At 37.1% G+C, this 19,292-nt stretch overlaps 1 protein-coding gene across 3 annotated transcripts in view; it reads left to right on the top strand.

Moving 5' to 3' along the window:
- The first annotated feature begins 1,911 nt into the window (after positions 1 to 1,911).
- LOC127880101 (uncharacterized) overlaps positions 1,912 to 19,292 on the top strand; it is a 36,454-nt gene continuing 19,073 nt past the window's right edge. Inside the window, exons 1-2 of one of the 3 annotated variants that reach the window (XM_052427329.1) lie at positions 1,912 to 3,815; positions 16,108 to 16,252. In XM_052427329.1, the coding sequence (XP_052283289.1) occupies positions 2,120 to 3,463 (1,344 nt within the window). In that variant the 5' untranslated portion in view covers positions 1,912 to 2,119 and the 3' untranslated portion in view covers positions 3,464 to 3,815; positions 16,108 to 16,252. Of the gene's footprint in view, positions 3,816 to 15,877; positions 16,019 to 16,107; positions 16,253 to 19,292 lie in introns of those variants that run through there. The other 2 variants (XR_008049421.1, XM_052427328.1) reach the window with 2 other exon arrangements.

Here is a 19,292-nt window from a genome sequence, read left to right as displayed (position 1 = left end):
TTTGCTACAAATAATGGCATATTTAATACAGATTTGTTTTTCGACGCATTTAAACTGAGTGCGTATCTATATTATTATCCACGATTGCTCAATATGGCAAAATAACATTAAGAACTTCATATGAATCGCCCTATGAGAAACCCGGGCTTAATGCACGTGCGTAAAGTGCCTTAAAACATTAGCCTGAAATGCTATTCACAAAAAAGGATGATAACATGAATATTAAAAAGTTTGTTATGCGTTTCATTAGAAAATAATATATTAACGAATCATAAAATGGTGACAAAGCAACTATAAAAATGATATTTGAATAGAAACAACACGTTTTTTTGTATATTGTAAGTGCTTGATGTAAAACGACACGCTAAGCTATAATACATGTTATACAAGATGTGCATTCGTATAGCTAAAAAAGACTTTCATTTCGTTACCTTTATGTTAGAAATGGCGTTTTCCCGAAATAAATAAATGCTGTTCTTAACTACTAGACAGTCAAACTTTGAAATCGTCGTCAATAAGCCGTTTGCGTCTTATTTTGTAATGTGCAGTCACGCTGGTAATGTGGTGTCATCTTCGACAACACCTTCACTGACAATCCAATAAAATGCCAATCATTTAAAACGAAAATAGATTTTGAAATTCCTTTTATTATAGGCAATATAAATTCATCTCGATGCAATATTCAGATCATGAAAACTTTCTTTCCGGCAATTTGTTTAAACAAAATGTATACATAATAGGAAAGAGTTGCAGAGCAGGTGTATAAAACTCAATTTTAGCTATTTTGATGAGCACATATATCGTGTGTTTAATTACATAATTATGAAGAATCAACACAATATTGCTCGATTATCATGCTATACTGTCTATATACCGAAAAATTAGACTCTAGTGCTTTGTCCGTGGTGATCAATTATCAATTTATTCCATAACCAGCAAGACAAACGGGGATGATAAAACATTTGAATCGATTCAAATGAATGCAAATTTAATAGATTCCGTGTTAACGATATGGTCGTTGTTTTATAAATACTAATTTATACCACACAAAATATATTGAAGAACGCTTTTTGTTGTTTTATAGTAAATATTTCGTTTCCTGTCAATCACTCTTAAATTAATTGCGACTTTATATTAAAACCTTATGCAAGAAAGTTCGTATAATTACCAACGTTTTTTTGTAACGGACGTAACACAAATGATATCATTTTACCAGCAATTATTTAATTTTGAAGGGAACTTGAAATGTAAAAAGCGTTTGTTTAAACCATAGACATAAATTATGTGCGATGAGAGTACACCAATCCGAAGAATTTGCCGGTCTCTGGATTAAATGGTATCATGGATTGTCTCCAACCCGTGTATCAAGTTCAAAAAGTATAAATAGCTATTGTGAATACTTATGTACTGTGTTATTGTTAATCGCATTTTGGATAAATATGCCCAGGTTTCTTACGCTGTCAGGTTTACTTGAGGGGCTGTGTGGTCTTGTGATTTTGCAGGCCTAAACAGGAGACAATCTACGGCGAATTCTCTTACTTGTGTCTTGACTGTGTCAGCGAAGTCATTCATAGGGCACAAACATAAGAGTGGACCAAGGAAGGTTCCTCAGGGACTCCCGAATAAACATAATCGACACTACATCGCGCAAATAACCTGCAAAGTCGCCTGTATACATAAGTCGCATGAAAACCTCGAACTAAATTTTAAGACTAACTCAAACGACATTTTCTCCATTGACTTCGACTCATTTATTTCATGAACCTTTAAGCTATTATTTACACCTCATTACTTTAAGTCTTGACATTCTCCACCGAAATGTCCGTTGTAACAAAAGTGAGAATATACTGTTGTTACGACGTATTAAAAGATTCCACAGCCACTTTTTTCTTGTGTGCATTTTTGGTGCGGGATGCGGCGCTATATGATATGCCCGGAAAATGTTCTGACGGTTTAATAAGGGGGGTGGGGTTTTAAAAAAGACCCCCCCGCTAATTTTGCCGGGCTAATTTTGTTTTCAATATACACTAATTGTACTACGAGAGTTGTATCGCATAAGTCATTACAAAAAAATGGTATAAATAGGAGTTAGTAAGTCTAAGAACGTTTGTTTGCAAACATGTCTGTGTACAGTCGTTTTGCGAGGCTTAGAAAATCTGAACCACGAGCCTTCAGTCGCTATCAAACTATGGACCAGAGACTTCAAACCTTTGAAGACAGGCCATCCAAACGCAGCGTGTCAAAGGAAGACCTGGCTAGCCAAGGGTTCATCTACGACCCTTGTGTCATCTCCGACACGAGAGAGAATTTCTCCGACACTATTTTTAATTGCGTTAGATGCGTGTTTTGCAATGCGCACATTTCCATTTGGAACATGGACAAAGTAGATGTGAGAGTTAGGCATCGACAGCTGTGCCCCGCTTGTCCTTTTGTGTTCGATTGGAACATGAACAAAGAAGAAATAGTGAGACTCAGTCATCGACGGTTTGGTCGTGCTTGTCCTTTTGAATTTGAATTTCTTGACTATGAGTTATGCGATAGGTACTTGGAAAACGAGTTTGAAAAGCAATATGAAAGAGATAATTATGGAATTGTGGAAACAGAAAGCGATCAAGATGTTCATTCTAGCGATGATATCCAAAAATATTCAAATAAATCGGTAGAAAGTCTTCAAACAAAAGATGACCAAAAGTATGACGAATACGATAATTATAGTGATTTGGATGAGCTGCTAATGGCGAAAATTGACAAGACTTGTACTCGTACCCGCTACAAATCTTATCAAAAACAAACTGAAAAGCAGCGTAAAAAGGCTGAAAACAGGCTGAAAAAGAAACGAAGAACAAAAATACGCAATGCAAAACGAGATCAAAAGCAAACATATTACCAGGACAGAATCGACGATGATAATTACATACCTCAAAAAGGTTCCAATGATCAAGATGTAAAGAAACATGATAGAAAAATGTGTTGGGTTTGCAGAACTAATGATGCTGGCGATATACTGGAAGAACAGGTTTTCGAATCTTACGAACAGTTTTATCAAAAGCAAAAATATTACCGGGGCGAAATCGACGATGATAATCACATATTTCAAAAGGGTTCCAATGATCAAGATGCAGAGATACATGATAGAAAAATGTGTTGGGTTTGCAGAAGCCGTGATATCGATGATATGATAGAAGATCAGTTTTTGCAATCTTACGAACAGTTTTTGGACGACCAATATAGAGAAGAAACCAATTTTTATTCGGACGAAATCAGTGGCATCGATGATGAAAAACAAAATCAGGTTGAACGTCTATGGGATGAAGAGACCGAGTATATTTATTTTTCTGACTATGAGGCATTCGTTCAATACATGGATGAATATGAGAGGCAACATCCATGTATTTGTATAGGAAGTTTAGGTGTATTTTCGATAACGCTACGACTCAAAACATTTGAATATAAGCAATCATAACATGGATATTGAAAATGAACAAAGAAGATGTAAGACTCAGGCATTGACAGTTATGGCATGTTTGTTCTTTTGTGTTCGATTGTGCATGTATGTGTTAATAAAAAAACCTAAAACGATTTTGCGTATTGTTTGTTTTTCGAGAAGTATCAAAAAATAAACACAAAAACACAAGCTATAATACAATACATTTTATTCAACAATCACGATGTGACACAATTTGATGGGTAAATTTTGTCATCGCATTGGCACTAAACATTTCAAAAACGTTCTCTGTTTCAAGTATCGCTTGGATAATATCTTCTGACTTCTCCGAACCGTGGAAATCTATTGCGCCACATATCCAGTTTCCACCGTGAGTATAATTATACATCAAATCGAATCTGCACCGGTTCGCTTTCGTAGCAAGAACTCTCAAAGTTTCTTTTGTCACATCTTTGATCAGAAACGACCAAATTGAAAAGGTTTTTCTTGAAGTACAAGAGTCCATTAGCGCATGTTGAATCTTGATTTTGCTTATGTTTGTTTTGCTGCAAACACATTCCACAATTTCATCAAATAGACACATTATCAACTTCGTTGGTTGTAGAGAAGCTTTGAGTCTTGCGTACGTTTCGAATTGATGTGCAAAATGTTCTCTTGTATTTATTTCTACATGCTGGAAATCTGTCCACAGACACATAGGAATGCTATTTGTGGTGTAATCCATGTGAATGACTGAAAGACAAATAACTTCAATTTGTTGTTTGAAAATACTTATATAGGAACTTTCCAAAATGACAATGCATCAAAAACTCGTCATGTATATGTTCGTGCATATAGTTGCCCTGTTTTGTCCCATAGTTTTACAAACAAATGCGTTAGGACGTCCTAAACCAAATTTTTATGAACCGTCTTGTTTCAAGCATGTACATAATACACCGATTGACGTTACGAATGGTTTATTTTATGTGTTGATAAACGTAACCTATGAGTATTTGTCATTATACGACGATGTCAAAGAAAATTTACAATTTTTCAACAAATGGATGCAAAACCCAGAGTTTAGTTTAGAAGGTCATGAGCAACAATGCAAATCCATAGGTCTATCTAGATGTCCGAACAAGAAAAAAGCGTTTTCAAAACCGGTATACAGTGTAGTTGATGGTTTTGTAGCGGGATCAATGTTTATCACTTACGACTTACCAAGTCTTTTAGTTAGATTGCAAATTGAGCCGAAAACGTACTCTATCAGTGAGTTTGTAGAATCTGTGTTTACTGAGATTTACACACACGCTTGGATACCTTTGTTTCCGTACAATTTTTCATTGACCTATGATGGAAGTGAAATTTGTGCAAATGGGATGCACGGTCATGCCTTCATCAGATTTAATACTGAACTGTGTACAACGTTCGGAACATGGTGCGATGTGAATTTAGAAGGTGCTAGTCCCGAGAAACAGGATCATGCGTTAACACGAATCAAAAATGCGTTATTGAAGAGAAAAATGAATGATTTGTCAGTCGCCAAGTATATCAAAGAATATGATCTAGGTTTGGAAATAATCCCTTCTAAGTCCAAAGAATTGCGAGACACAATTACACAAATAGAGCAAGAAATGAGTGAGATCCGCTTAAAAATCGATGATAAGTTCGACTTTGATCAATCTGACGAGGATTACTCTGACGAGGATAACTTTGATGAGGATTACTCTGACGATAATTTGGATGAAAAGCAAAGCGCTGAAAATGTACCAATTATCGATTTTTCTGACTTTTTTTTCAAAAACACTAAAGTTCTGTCAGTAACAAACAAACCTATCGTTGAACCTATCGTAAGCCAAAAAGTTCACGATATTCAAAATGCCAATACTTTCGTTAGCCAAAAATTTTACGATATTCAAACTTCTACCAACAAGCCAAAAAACAAGATAAGTCCAACAGTTAAAAAAAATACTGTTGTTAACCAAACTTCTCACAAAATTCAAAATGCTCTTACCAAGCCAAAACTCACCGTTAGTCTGCCAGTTAAAAACGATAACATTGTTAACCAACAATTTCAAAATATGCAAGATGCTATCAACAAGCATAAAATGGGAATTAAGCACAACAAGCAGACCGTTGCAGAAGTATCTATGTATGGATTGCAAAATTGTTACTGCATAACATGTAATCGTTCTACTACAATCGGTAAAGTACATAACAATCGTTGCTATTTCATCAACTTGGATTCATCATTCAAGATTTCCTCTAATACGCATTTTTCTCCGTTTCGTGAATACACACTCTTGATTATCAACGAACGTAATCATGCTTTACGTGCGATGCTAAGTCAAATAGTGAAACAAGTGAGTAACGAAGTTATTCTCGCGAAAAAGGCTTCATCATATCGACTTACTGTCTTCAGCACCAAAGATGGCACAACTGTTGATAAGATTTGTATGTCGTTATTCAGAAATACGTATCAAATTGAGAATTGTACCGAGAGCACGAATGCTGTGCTTATAGCGAGAAATGGTCATTTCATTCGCGTACCACAAATACAATTGGCTAATTTCACGTACTGCGATATTGGTGCTGTGAAAGCGGAAAATGGCAAATGTTTTCGGATTGATGCAAATTGTTCGCACTCAAGTATTGCGAGTGTTTACGATTTGGATGATAAGTTAGTTTCATATTTGGTTAGCATTACTCAGAACACTGCACACAATATGAGTGAGGCAAAGTTTCAAATAAAAAATATAGATGACAGTTCTGTCACAAGCGAACACTTCATTGTGTACAACAAAAGGACGAACAGTGGACAAGAATGCACGTATGTCGATATGCGATCAAAGACCATTTCAATCGAAAAATGCAAACACAGTCCCACGATTTGCGAGGTTTTGTTGGGTAAAAGTACATTGAATGACGAACCGGGACTAAGAAAATTAACGTTTTGGGAAACTGTCGCTGTTTGTGTTGGTGGATTCATTGTGCTTGTGATAGCTGCTATTTGCTTCATAATTGTACTACACAGCATAGCTCGGCATAACGATACTGTTGTAAACAGTTAACATATATCAAAGCGTTTGTATCCGCTATTGTCATAACTCACAATGACTTCGTATGACAACATGTATACCATTGAAAGCGAGAGCATTGGTAACACTCAAGAATTTTCCATCCACGTTTTTAAATGCATCAGCGTTTTGATCAATGAACAAGAACTGCTCGAAAGCATTTTTGAAACCATACTAGACTATATTGGAGACGAACACGTGTTCATATTCGACTTGACAATCGAGTTTTGTTTCACAACAATTAGTAAAACTCTACATATCAGTCAGCTAAATTCGCAAAACTGTTCGTGTTTTGACATTACTTGTGCTATGCAGGAACAAGGAATCAATTTCACGGTACCAGCTGATCTTCATGTTTTTGTAACAAAAAACGCATAAACACATTTTCAGTCATAATTTCACTATTTTGAGTTGTTGATGGACTACAAAGTTAAACCATGTAACGGTGAGCGCTGCACTCTATGTTCTCAAATAAAGAGTGGAAACAGTTTTCAGTTCAATTGTGGTTTTGTATACATTGTTGAAGATGGAAAGAACTTCACTTGTAAATCGAAAGATGTTATATATGTTCTGAAGTGCAACACTTGCGGCGGTGAGTATATTGGCGAGACCGTTAATCTGAGAAAACGCATTCACACACACAACTCTCATATTCGAACAGAGCAGCATTATTGTCGAGCTACTGATCATTTGATAGAATGTGGGAAACACTTGTGCGATGTAAAAGAACGTTACACTGTATTCGTTTTGGAGACAGAGCGAGACAAGCATGTGCGTAAAGCAAAAGAGGCGTACTACATTCGTTTATTCCAGCCAATGATGAACAAGTAAGGCGTGCATTATTTTTTCACACGAATATATATTGATGCGTTTAACGAAATAAGCACACTCGCAATAACTTTCAACGATGGCACAACAAATGCTGAACAACCGTGAACGAATAAATGAGTTTGCAAATGCTGTCCTGCAACACGGCGTGAAAAGGAATTGGGTTTCTGAAGTCGAGCCAGGTGTCTTCGTGTCGCCTAACTATAGTTCGAAGTTAGAAGACCTTTCTAAGAAATTACAACAGATTGATACCAAACTAGCGCAGTACAGACGCCTCAAAGTAAGAACGCAGCATCTGATAAAGGGCATCAAGAAAACAAAAAACCTGCAAAACGATGTTTTAAAGACTGTGAGCTCCAAGGTTTTCGATCGAGTTCCAATTGATGTGCTCAACAAAATACTCGGTTCTGGGGAAGACGAAACCATGTTTTCTTTGATAGAGCGAATCAAATCTTCCAAGGTTGAGGAAAAACGCAACTATGCCGATATCGACATCTCCGATGCAGAAATGTCAGATACGCTGAACGATGATGAAGAGGAAATTATGAACGCTCTGGCTGTTAAGAGAATGCGAAAATCTGGTGAAAAAAAAACTGTTAAGAAACCGAAAAAGGAAAAAACAATACTCAGTGATCTAGAATTGAGCGATGATGACCAATGACTACGTTGTTGCAATATTGTATGATTATGTTGACTTGTGTGTGTTACATTTTTTGTATATGTTGTAAATAAATTGTATCAATGAACTGTAAACATTTGTTGCCTTATCAATGGATATCGACGAGGTTTTGATTGTTGACGAAGACGAACAGTTAGCACAAAACACCTACTTGCTTTCACCCATGTACTCTAGACATCACCACGAATGCTCGCTATGCATTTTTCAATACATAACAGAATATGAAGAACCAATACGAATATTCGAAAGCAAGCTAGTAGAAATGAACTCAAAACTCGGGTGTGGAATTCAAACGTGTGTCACAATGGTTCTCAATGAGTTCAAAGACGATGAACGCATGTCGTTGTTCAAAAAATTGACAACTAGCGAAATTACAAGCCATTTTGATTCAGTATTTGGCGATCCTATTTGTGGATACAACCGACTTAAAGCTTACAATTTTTTCTCTCTGTTTGACGAAAGTACGGTTAACAATTCCACATACATAAAGTTTATTTACGATACATACAAAACTTCGAGAAACACTTCACTCTGTCCTTATTCGCTTTTAGGAGTTTATGTTTTTCTTGTTATGATTAACACTATAGGATGTGATTCCCAGCTCAAGAAAAAACATGACTTTTTGTGGATGTTCAACTGTCTATACAATCACAAATTACGGTTTGGAAAACTGCGATAAAAATCTATTTAAGGTTAGTTTTTCTATAGAAACACTCAAACCACACACAACCATGTCAACCATGTCAACCATAAACGTTAAAGATATTAAACGGGTCACTGACACCGAAGCCACTAATCGCTTGTTCACTAAACTGAAGTACGATATTGGTATTGAAATCTCTTCAAAGCTCATTCAGTCGCTTAAACAAAGCAAAGACAGGGTTGTATTTTATGTGGGCAAAGAACAAAAATCATACCCAGCAGCAATTGTGAAAATGTTCACTAACGTTAAGACAAATCATGTCAAGATTCAGCCGAAGTACAGTGTTCAAGAATTGATGAACGTGTTTGAAATTCTCATGAATCTGTCTGAGTACCAATGTAACGGTCTCACGCTAGATTACTCGGATTGGCAGTCAATCTCTAGTCTGGTAAACATGATCGAACTCGCTGAGCACCTAGGCATGACAGAAGTGGTGATGTTTCTTAAACGCATTCCACAACTTCTTACATTTCACAACAAAACCGCGTATGATAACGAATTGTTAAGACGAGAAAACGAGTCTAAGGAAAACCAAAAACCAATGTCTGTCAACGAACCTAGCGAAAACGATGAAAAGCGGTCGAGAACTAGAAAGAGAAGCTTTACAAAAGTGTTCAGTCGTAGTTTGAGCCGAAAGCGCAGAGAAGAAAATGTTATGAACTAAATGTCGTATTTTGTTTGTTGTATGTTGAAAATAAAGAGCAAAAACAGTAAACACGCGTGTTTGTTTTCTTCACGCAGCAAGATAAAACCCAAAACGTCAATATACTTGCATCTTCTCTACCAAACTAACAACCAAAACATAAAATGCATTTCAACATTTTATTTGACGATACTATTCAAACAAATACACACACAAGCATGCACTAAAAGTCATAACACTAATCAGTCCAATGAATCCGCTTCCAATCAAATATTTCAGATCTACAAACAGCGCATTTGTTCCCGTATATATGCATGTGCCAGCAACAGTGTACGCAGAAAAGGTGCATGCATGGTGCTACGGCAAAGGTTTTCTCTTCATTGCAGCAAATTATACAAGTACGCGAGTCTTTCACTGCTTGCTCTTTTTCCAGGTGAAGTTGAGCCATACGTTTTTTGCAGTCTTTGCAATCACAGCAACTATTTGCTTGAAAGCGTTCACGAAGTTCTTTCATAACCTGTATGCATTCTTTTCGTATTTTTCTAACAGAAAACCACCATCGTAAGTCTTGAATACAGATCATCGCAAGCATTGTAACACCGATCATGGCTTCTTGTTGTTGTCAAGTTTAGTCTTTTTGCGATCCCAAAAATCGGGGTTTCGTTCTTCGATGATGAATCGAATAAGCAAAATGCCAAGAAATATAGTCGCAAACATCAACAAATGAAATGAAGCTTACTTTTTGTGCAGAGCTTTTATATGCAAATTTTGTAACGATCTATTTCACAAACCGTTTCACTTTGTCTGTAAACGTTGCCACATTGGTCACATTTTAGAACATGGAGAACGTTCAATGCATATGCTTCAATGCTCGTTCGAAAACACCAGAGCAGAAACGTATACAGAAAAGAAAATGGAAAATCAAATCTCAATCTGCTGCGAATAAGTTGTGGGACATCATATCAAAGCATATGAGCATAATATCCACAGAGGAGCCTAGGGTGAAATTGTTTCGCATGTCAAAATCTGAAACATTTGAACCATATGCATTTTTTTCTCCTGACTATGAACCTCAACCCGAGTTCGATTATCAGATCAAAATCACATGCTTTGGACTAACAGTTCATTTGAATGTGTATGTAAGATTGGGTGAAGATGACGACGAGGACGACTTGATGCTTGTTATGGACAGACCAGACGATACAAAACTATATTTCAACATTTTTGACCGCGATGGTGTGGTTGAGAAGAAACACGGTTTGCTTAAAACCAATGGTTCTGATATGTGCAAAGAAATCATCGATATGATTGGTCTCAAAGACATTATCGATGAGTATGAATTATTCGAAAATTTGGCTTCGAACATATCGACATCTATAGAAAGTGAAGTTGAATGTGAATGCGATACTGAATAAAACAACTTAACACAAATTTGTCTGTTTTCTACTTTTATTCAACAAACTCGCTTACAATACTGTACAAACGATGTCCATTTACCAGGTTGATTTGCAACCCAGTCAGTAAGTCTATATTTACGGAACACGTTCTGTAGTTTATTCAGGTGGTAGAAGCCTTCAGCGTTGTAATTCGATATTTCACGTACGACGGCCGCAAACAAAACAAATGCTGTCACAAACACATCCCAGCTCAAACCATTGTTCAGCTTTTGTTCAAGCAACTCGGCGAAATAGTCTTCATCAAAACAAGCTATGGTCAGTTCATCTTTTGTAAGAACATGCATCGTAACAGTGCTATTTACAAGCAAAATCACACATTCGACGATGTCACAAAGAGTGTCATTTGAGTCCTCAAACTGCTTGCATTCCAAGTAATTTGCTACCATCGCAGCCACAAACTCACAGCTGAACATTTTTTTACGTTATGACAACTACTGACTTTGCGTGAATGGTTTTATACTCGAGTTAGGCGCTTGTTATTTGAACTGTTGTAGTAGTTTGTAAACGTCTAGATTGAAATCCTTGCAACACATACGCAATAACTATAACTATAACCAAAGAAACAACCACAAATGTTAGTGCAATAAATAAGACCCAAAAGCTGTTTATTTTGGAATCATCGTCACTCGGTGAATCCAGTCCCATACCAGGAATTCTAATCTGACACAGAGTTCGTTTTGTTGTACAATCTTCATACGAAATAGATTTTTCATTCACGTCGATATACAAGCACGTATTGTTCTCATCATATGACACTCGCGAATAGACTATCGCGTAATCGTTTAATTCGAGCGTTTCGTTCAGACTGTCAATTTTGAACATCAAATTTTGAGATATTGCATTCACCTTCGGGTCGTGCGTTCTGTTAATCAGATAGTCAAAAGCGTTTTGCAACTCTTCTTCTGTTTGCAGCACTGCTGGTAAGCACTGGCCATCTTCATTCACCACGAAACAAGTTTTAGGTGATGTGATCGACGCTGCTGCGTTTTCGTCAAATGAACATGTCTTGTACGCACGCGGATTGAAAGGTGACACAGTCACAAACTCTCCTCGATCCGCTTTTAACAAGGCTACGTTAGCCGTTTCGCATGAAATGCCCAAATATTTTCGTTTCAACAAATGAACGCATTGAGCAGGCCTATCTTTGTTGTTGAACAGCGCTATCTTGATAGAACCTTGAATGTTGTTCAAAATAAATTCGTTGCTTACTTGAGTGAAAACCGTTTTTAGATGAATGTTTTTTTGTCCAAAAATGACCACATCGTATGCATTATAGTCGGCACTGTTTACAGTTTTACGTACATTGACGTTCGTTGAAAACTGGTTTCCAACTTTGAACTGTTGCTCAATACTGATAAAGTAGCAAGATCCATCATATATTTTACCAATACTTTTAGTCGGATCACACACATTGCAATAACAGTTTTGTAAACCGTAAGAAGAAACGCTTTGAACTGTTGTGTCTGCGCGGACAACAATGAAAAAACACAAAATGATAAACGCCCGCATGCTTGGCTCAGAACATCAAGAATGACAAGATCCGTTTGTTTAAGTGTGTTTTATATTTATTTAAGTTCTTATGATCTTTTTATTACGTACGACATAAATCCTATTATTCCAAAAACGATTGCAAACACGACTAGAATGCAAAACACAACGTCGACAGATCCTTTTTCGCCATGTTCGTTAGCCTTTGTGGTTGTTGAGCCATTGGTGGTGATATTACCACTCGTTATGTTATCGATTTCACTGTAGTTCTGTTGTGTGCTAGTTTTGTTTGCAACTCTCGATGTGGTTGTTGAAGAAACGCTTTGAACTGTTGTGTTTGCGCGGACAACAATGAACAAACACAAAACGATAAACGACCGCATGCTTGGCTTAGAACATTACGAATGGCAAGATTCGTTTATATGAGTGTGTTTTATATTTATTTTAGTTCCTTTGTTTTTTTTATAACGTTATACACAAATCCTATAAGTCCAAGAACGATTGCAAACACGGCTAGAATGCAAAACACAACTTCGATTATAACAAGGACAGATCCTGTTTCGCTATTTTCGTTTGCCTTTGTGGCTGTTGAGCCATTGTTAGTGATATTACCACTCGTTATGTTATGGTTTTCACTGTAGTTTTGTTGTGTGCTAGTTTCGTTTGCAACTATCGATGTGCCAAGATCGCTATTTTCTTCAACCTTTGTGGTTGTTGAACCATCGCTAAGGGCATTGACAACTGATGTGTTATGTTTTTTACTTAATGTTTTAGTGGTATTTTCGTGTGCAACTCTCAGTGTTGCTTGCGTGCTTTTTTTGTTAACCTTTGTGGTTGTCCAACCATTGTTAGGGATAAAAGCAAGCGTTGTGTTTTCCATTTCGCTGTTTGTGTGTGTGTCAATTTCGTTTGAAACTGTCGATGTGACGAGCTCATTATCGGTACTGCGTTTTTCGATGTCTGCAACATGATTAGATGTATTGTCTGGTACCAAGAACCGCGATAGAGAATCAGTAGCTAGCATCCTACCTATATTCGCGGTCAAAATCAAAAAGAGTTTGCCTTTGATTTGGAAACAAAACCTGTCCCTGTGATTATCAATGGTCAAATAATTGTCTTTCACGCCCAACATTTTATTAATGACTTTTCGTATGGCCTCGAGAATATCATATTGCGTTGTGTACGTTCTCTCAGGAATATATACAATTTTGCGTAACTTTTCTAGCGCATCATCATAGGAAACGATCGAGAATTCACCATTGTATATACCCAGATCGCGCTCTGGCGATTTTTTGAAGCAGTTATCGTTACAGCTACATAGAGACACAAACAAGACAAATAGTATGAAACGCAACATTGCTGGTTTTTATTTCATTCATCTAACAAAACACATGTAATAGCTATATAACAAAAAATTTGCACACAACAGACTACAACACAAAATCTGCAGGAATGTACAAAACGAGGCCGTTTGTCAGCAATTCCTTCGACACACAAAATGCGACAAAGTTCGGTGGGATGTGAATGTTGGGAATGCATGTTCTAACCGCTTGAGAGAGCATATCTTCGTGTTCTTCGTTTTGACACTGATTGATGAAATAAACTTTACATGGGTCTTCTTCAGGTAACATGTCGCTAACGGGCATCGGGTTTTCTTGTACCTCTTGTTCTGGGGTGAACGTTTCCACGATTTCTTCTTTCACGACTGCCAAATCGACCGGCATACTGATTATCTCGTTTTGCTCCGAACACGCCTTCTTATCAGAACAAGGCAAGTCATTCCATGTTTGTTCTTGTGTTTTGCAAAGCATCTTTTTGGGGAGACTCGACTGATCCTTTGGATCTTCAACAAATTTGCGTTTGCGATTAGGAATAGCATTGACTAGTCTACCTTTTCCCCCATCGATCAGCTCCGTTTCAATGTGAAGACTGTTGATGTGCTTGCGGTACAAAGGATGCATCACAAACAAAACCTCTAACGCCTGACACAAATTTGTATTTGGATATCCATATTTTGGTTGCAGTGAGTATACGTTAGCATTCATCTCTCTCATTTCGATGCCAGTTTGCAACGCTTCGTATATTTCACCACAGCTTCTCACAATTTTCAGACCTATTGTGAGCTCTTTCTGTGTACTGACAAGCTGAAAGTTTTTACTCGGTAGCACTCCTTTTTTCACCAATATTTCCACGATATCATTTTCCGAACAATCGAGTAATGTCATGACTGCTCGAAAGTAGGTGTTCAGCTTCAATCGTATCTGTGTCCTTTCCAAAGATAGGCAAGTGGATTTCACCGAATAGACTTTGCTAAACTCCTCGATTCCGTGCAACTCCAACACTGGTATTATGCATATCGGCAGTCTGTAGTTTAACGTGGGATTCGACTGCATGTATCTACCCTTCTTTATGCGCTCGGTTAGAGTTGCGAAATGTTCTGGTACTAATGTTTTCAATATTTTGAAGTAGCACATATCAATCTTTTCATCGGCAACAGAAAACATCAAGTCAACATATCGTTCAAACGCAGCTAGTGTCGGTTCATCGAGAAACACATGGTCCAGCGTTGGCTTGTAGTTCAAGTAGTCATACGGACTGTTAGTTATCGACGTAAAACGCAGTCCCTCGACATCTGTGAAAGGACATGTAACGCTAAACATGTACTTCTTTTGGTGACCATTCGCATTGAAATTTCTTTTCTCACGAATGAATTTTTCGCACAATGTTTGGACCGACATGTTGTCGCTTCTGTTGTCAGATTGTAAATGAGACACATTCAGTTTTTGTTGCAGTATTTATACAAGTCGTCGTATTACAAATTCCATGATAAAAACCTAAATTGTTGAATTTGAATAACAGAAATGGCTCGTTGCATCGAAAGGAAAGGCGAAAGCAAATTGAATACACTCATCAAAGCAAACCAACCCGAGTTGCTAGCTACACACATTAATCAAAACTTTGGTTTCGATTCATCGTGTTACATTGTTATCAAAGAAAAACATGTTTTGCCTGTTGATTTCACACAAACAGACCTAGAACAAGTTGTCATTCATATATCTAAACCTGAATACATACAGTTTGTGAAGCTCAGGTTTAGTGATTCACACAGCAATGGGTTTGATTTTCTGCTTTGCGAACAAACCGATTACGAAGATAACTACGGCAATGAGGTTCATCAGTGTCACCTTTATTTTTCAAGAACATGTACCAAAGATATGGCAGCTACGAGCTATTACTTGACACAAGCCTTAAGTATGATTGGAGTACTAACATTTTCAAAGAATACGCATGACAAACTGGCTTCGTGTCTAATCAAACGTTATGGTCAAACACTCGTACCCAAATGCACTACTGATTTTTGGAACAAACAACTTGACTCATTTCGCATGAGAAGCATTCTTGAGGTCTCGCAGCAAGATGACTCGGCGACACTTCGTGAGGAAATTGAGCGTTTGATGCAATCAAAGTACAACTTCGTTTCTTGTGAATACAATACGGCCAACAAAAACCTAAATATTCTGTATACTGAAACAAGTAACAACAGCTTTGGGTTAGTGGTTGTCAAAGAGTCGCTGCAAATAAAAGGCGCTACATGACTGGTAGATCAAATCATTCTTGATCTAACCTTCAAAGCGATAACATGTCTGTGCCAGCAACTACATTCCGGGTTCCAAAAACTGAGGACTGGGATATGGAGATTAGGCTGTCTGAGATAAAAAGTATGTTGTTAAGAATTTCATATGTTAGTGTTGGAGGTTTGATTGTAAACGTTGAATGCTGTAACTAACTTTTGCTTGTTCTGTTTCAGAAACCGTCACTCCAAAAACTGAGGACTGGGATGCCGAAATTGCGGTGGCGAAACGTCCTCCATTCTTTCTCAGCGTGGGCAAAATAACACAGCGACGTATAAACCGAATGCACCGATGCTGGACCTGTCACTGCGTGCCTGTCAATTGTCGATGTGCAAAATATTGAATAAACTTGTTGAAACGTTAACATGTGTTTGTTTGTTTGGTAGAAAATGTTATATAGCAGTAATTTGACTTAGTACACTTCACACAAAACAATGCTAGCCGTCGAACTCAAAGATTTAGGTTTTTTTCGACACATGTTACGTTTAAACCTCGAACAGTGGAACAAAGCTGTCGAAATGTACATCATGGATCTCTATCCAGATGTGAAGTTTACATTTTCGACGCGAGATCAATGTTGGAAAGCGACAGATACGGAAATTGTGTACTATGTCGATATTGAGGTTATTCTGATCAATCCGAAATATGATTTGTGCTGGACACACCAAGATCCCACAAAACGACTTCAAACCATTAATGGGATTTTGTTGAGCTCAAAAGCCAAGAGAACAAAACTCGTAACGTTTGACCAAGAGTATTTTTGAGACAAAAAATGTATAAAGATGTTGAAATAACCAATTGCATGTGTAATATAATATCATATCATATCATGGATGATACCGACGCTGTGTGCATGTATCGAACAAGTATTTACATGGACAACTATATCGATAGACTGAAAACTTTTGAGCATTGGTCGCCCCAAATACAGCCAAACAAATACCAGCTTGCTTCGTGCGGGTTGTACTACTTGGGACAACACGATCGTTGCAAATGTTTTCGTTGTGGCATTGTGTTGTATCATTGGAAATCCACAGACGATGCTTTCTTGGAACACCATAAACATTCACCGAATTGCCAGTTTTTGCGAATGGTGGGTCCAGGAACAAGACTGTTGATAAACACATGAGTAGGTTTTGTATGATCGTGTTGTAAATAAATATCATGAACCGTTCAATTCGTTTTGTTCTTATTCTTGTAGTAACATATACTTATTCATGCAACTACCAAACGCAGAGTTGAAAAACAAGTACTATTGTGTGCACGAATGTTTGATTTCGCTATTGCGTTAGTTATTGATATAACCCAGTGTCGTATGTTTTCTCAAACTATATTATCCAACTCTAATCAAAGCAAATACAAACAACTATGTATATGTAGTTTCAAACGATTTTATTCTGCAACAATCAATATTTCAAACATTCAATCTTTCGCAACAACAACGTACAACAGTTTACATAGTCCACTAGATCAGCCCACATAGTCCACTCGATCAGTCCATCACAGATGCAAAAGCCTCACTCCTCTGTTTTGGCCGTAACCCTGAATTTCGCCACACCATTCGCAGCGATCGTCGATCCGCGTACATGACACACAGCTGAGGGCCTCGCATCTACGGCAAAAGTTCACCATCGAAAAAAAGTTTTTGCACCTATGACACACAATCACTAACGTAGTGTCATATACAGTTGGCAGCATTTCGCCCATGCCCTTAATCCATCTGTTACAAGCTGCTTTGTTGTTTCCAGCTGACGACTCATTCTCACGATGCTTATTCTGCCTCTCTAACCATGCCTGGAAACCTCCACTTTTCTCCACACCTGACATCCATTGCTCGCAAGCTTTTCTGTCACTCATTATGCGTGTTGTTCGTTCAGTTTCAAAAATCGAAATGATTCAAACACGATCAATTCGCCCTTTTATAGTATGCCGTTATTCAACTCAACAGCATAAACTCGAAATGCATGTCCCTTCCCCAGAACATGAAATTTCACAAAGTCGACAAAGCCCCAATTGTATGTAAACAAAGTGTTTTATGTTTTCATCGACGAGTATTTTTATCAACAAGCCGAATTTTGCGGAATATGCGGTGTCATTAGTTCTAGAAAAGATAGTTTTAATTCATGCTTGACAAAAAGTTTGTAGTTTACTTTGCTTTTTGGAGAAATACAACGTTCAAAGATATGAGTTTCATCCGAACCTTCCGAAAAATGGGTGTTGTTCTATGTACAGTATCGATACATGTATGTGAGGCATGTTAAGGCTTTCTTTCTTGGATTGAGAGTTCAAGAAACGATGAATCTGTCAAAACATGGATAATTTGACAAGCAAGTACCACGAAAATCGTTTGTTTTTTTTTGTGATAGACAAAACCGTGTATTGTTGAAATGTCAACACATCTCAAATACATGTAAACAAAGCATGTTGAACTACATGATAAATCATATTGTGTAGTTGTTTGTACCAAACGTGAAACACTCTTAGCAAAATGTGTACTTCAATTCAGATTATTGTGAAAACTTCTGGTTTATACAAAGTCAGTCAGTTTAGAACTTGATTTGTGTTGTTTGTTTTTTTTATCTGCATCAGACTTTTTTGACTAGGTTATTTGTACACATCAAACTCTGCCATACTAAGTTGATTTCTAAAATGAATGAACACTCAGTATTTATTTGTAACTGTGTGCGGCTAACACCGTGATTTCATCTCATGGCATAAGTTGAACAATTTCTAACCAGAATTTACATTTCAATGTGACATTTTATATATGTATTAATGAAAACATGCACTGATATATCAGAATATTCTAGGCTTACTTTTCATATTTTAGACATAGAATGCACAATTGCCCATGTTAAAGTCTTATTCGCAAGCACATTTTATGTCCTAAACTCCAAAAAATCTATATACACAACAAAATGCAAATTCTGCTTTTTTGCCAACATGTGAATGTTTGGTCACAACAATCTTTCTTTCAAGTCAACACAAATGTGTGTATCAACAAGCAAACCCATTTGTAAGTTTGTCCCGAGTCAGTTTTTATTATCATTGCCTATAGTGTATGTATTTGCAAATTTTTCAAGCAAGCACGCATAACAATTTCAGATGAAAGTGGATGAAAAAAAAGTATATGAATGCTATTTAGAAAAATATGGTTTTTTGTCAGCACATTCATGTCTGTCACAAAAAACTCATTGTGTGTGTTGTGTGCAGTGATTCAGTATTCACAAAGCGCATCTAACAGTGTCTGCTTGAGCTAGCAAGCACAACCACCAAGCCATGTTTGGTTCAGATTTGTTTATGAGGTCCATAAGAGAATATTTGAACATTTTGATTACATGGCTCTCATAAACTGGTCTTC

Source organism: Dreissena polymorpha, chromosome 4, assembly GCF_020536995.1.
Source record: "Dreissena polymorpha isolate Duluth1 chromosome 4, UMN_Dpol_1.0, whole genome shotgun sequence".
Classification (NCBI taxonomy): domain Eukaryota; kingdom Metazoa; phylum Mollusca; class Bivalvia; order Myida; family Dreissenidae; genus Dreissena; species Dreissena polymorpha.
The sequence above is the reverse complement of the archived record's forward strand: the minus strand, read 5'-3'. Positions and strand labels throughout refer to the sequence as shown.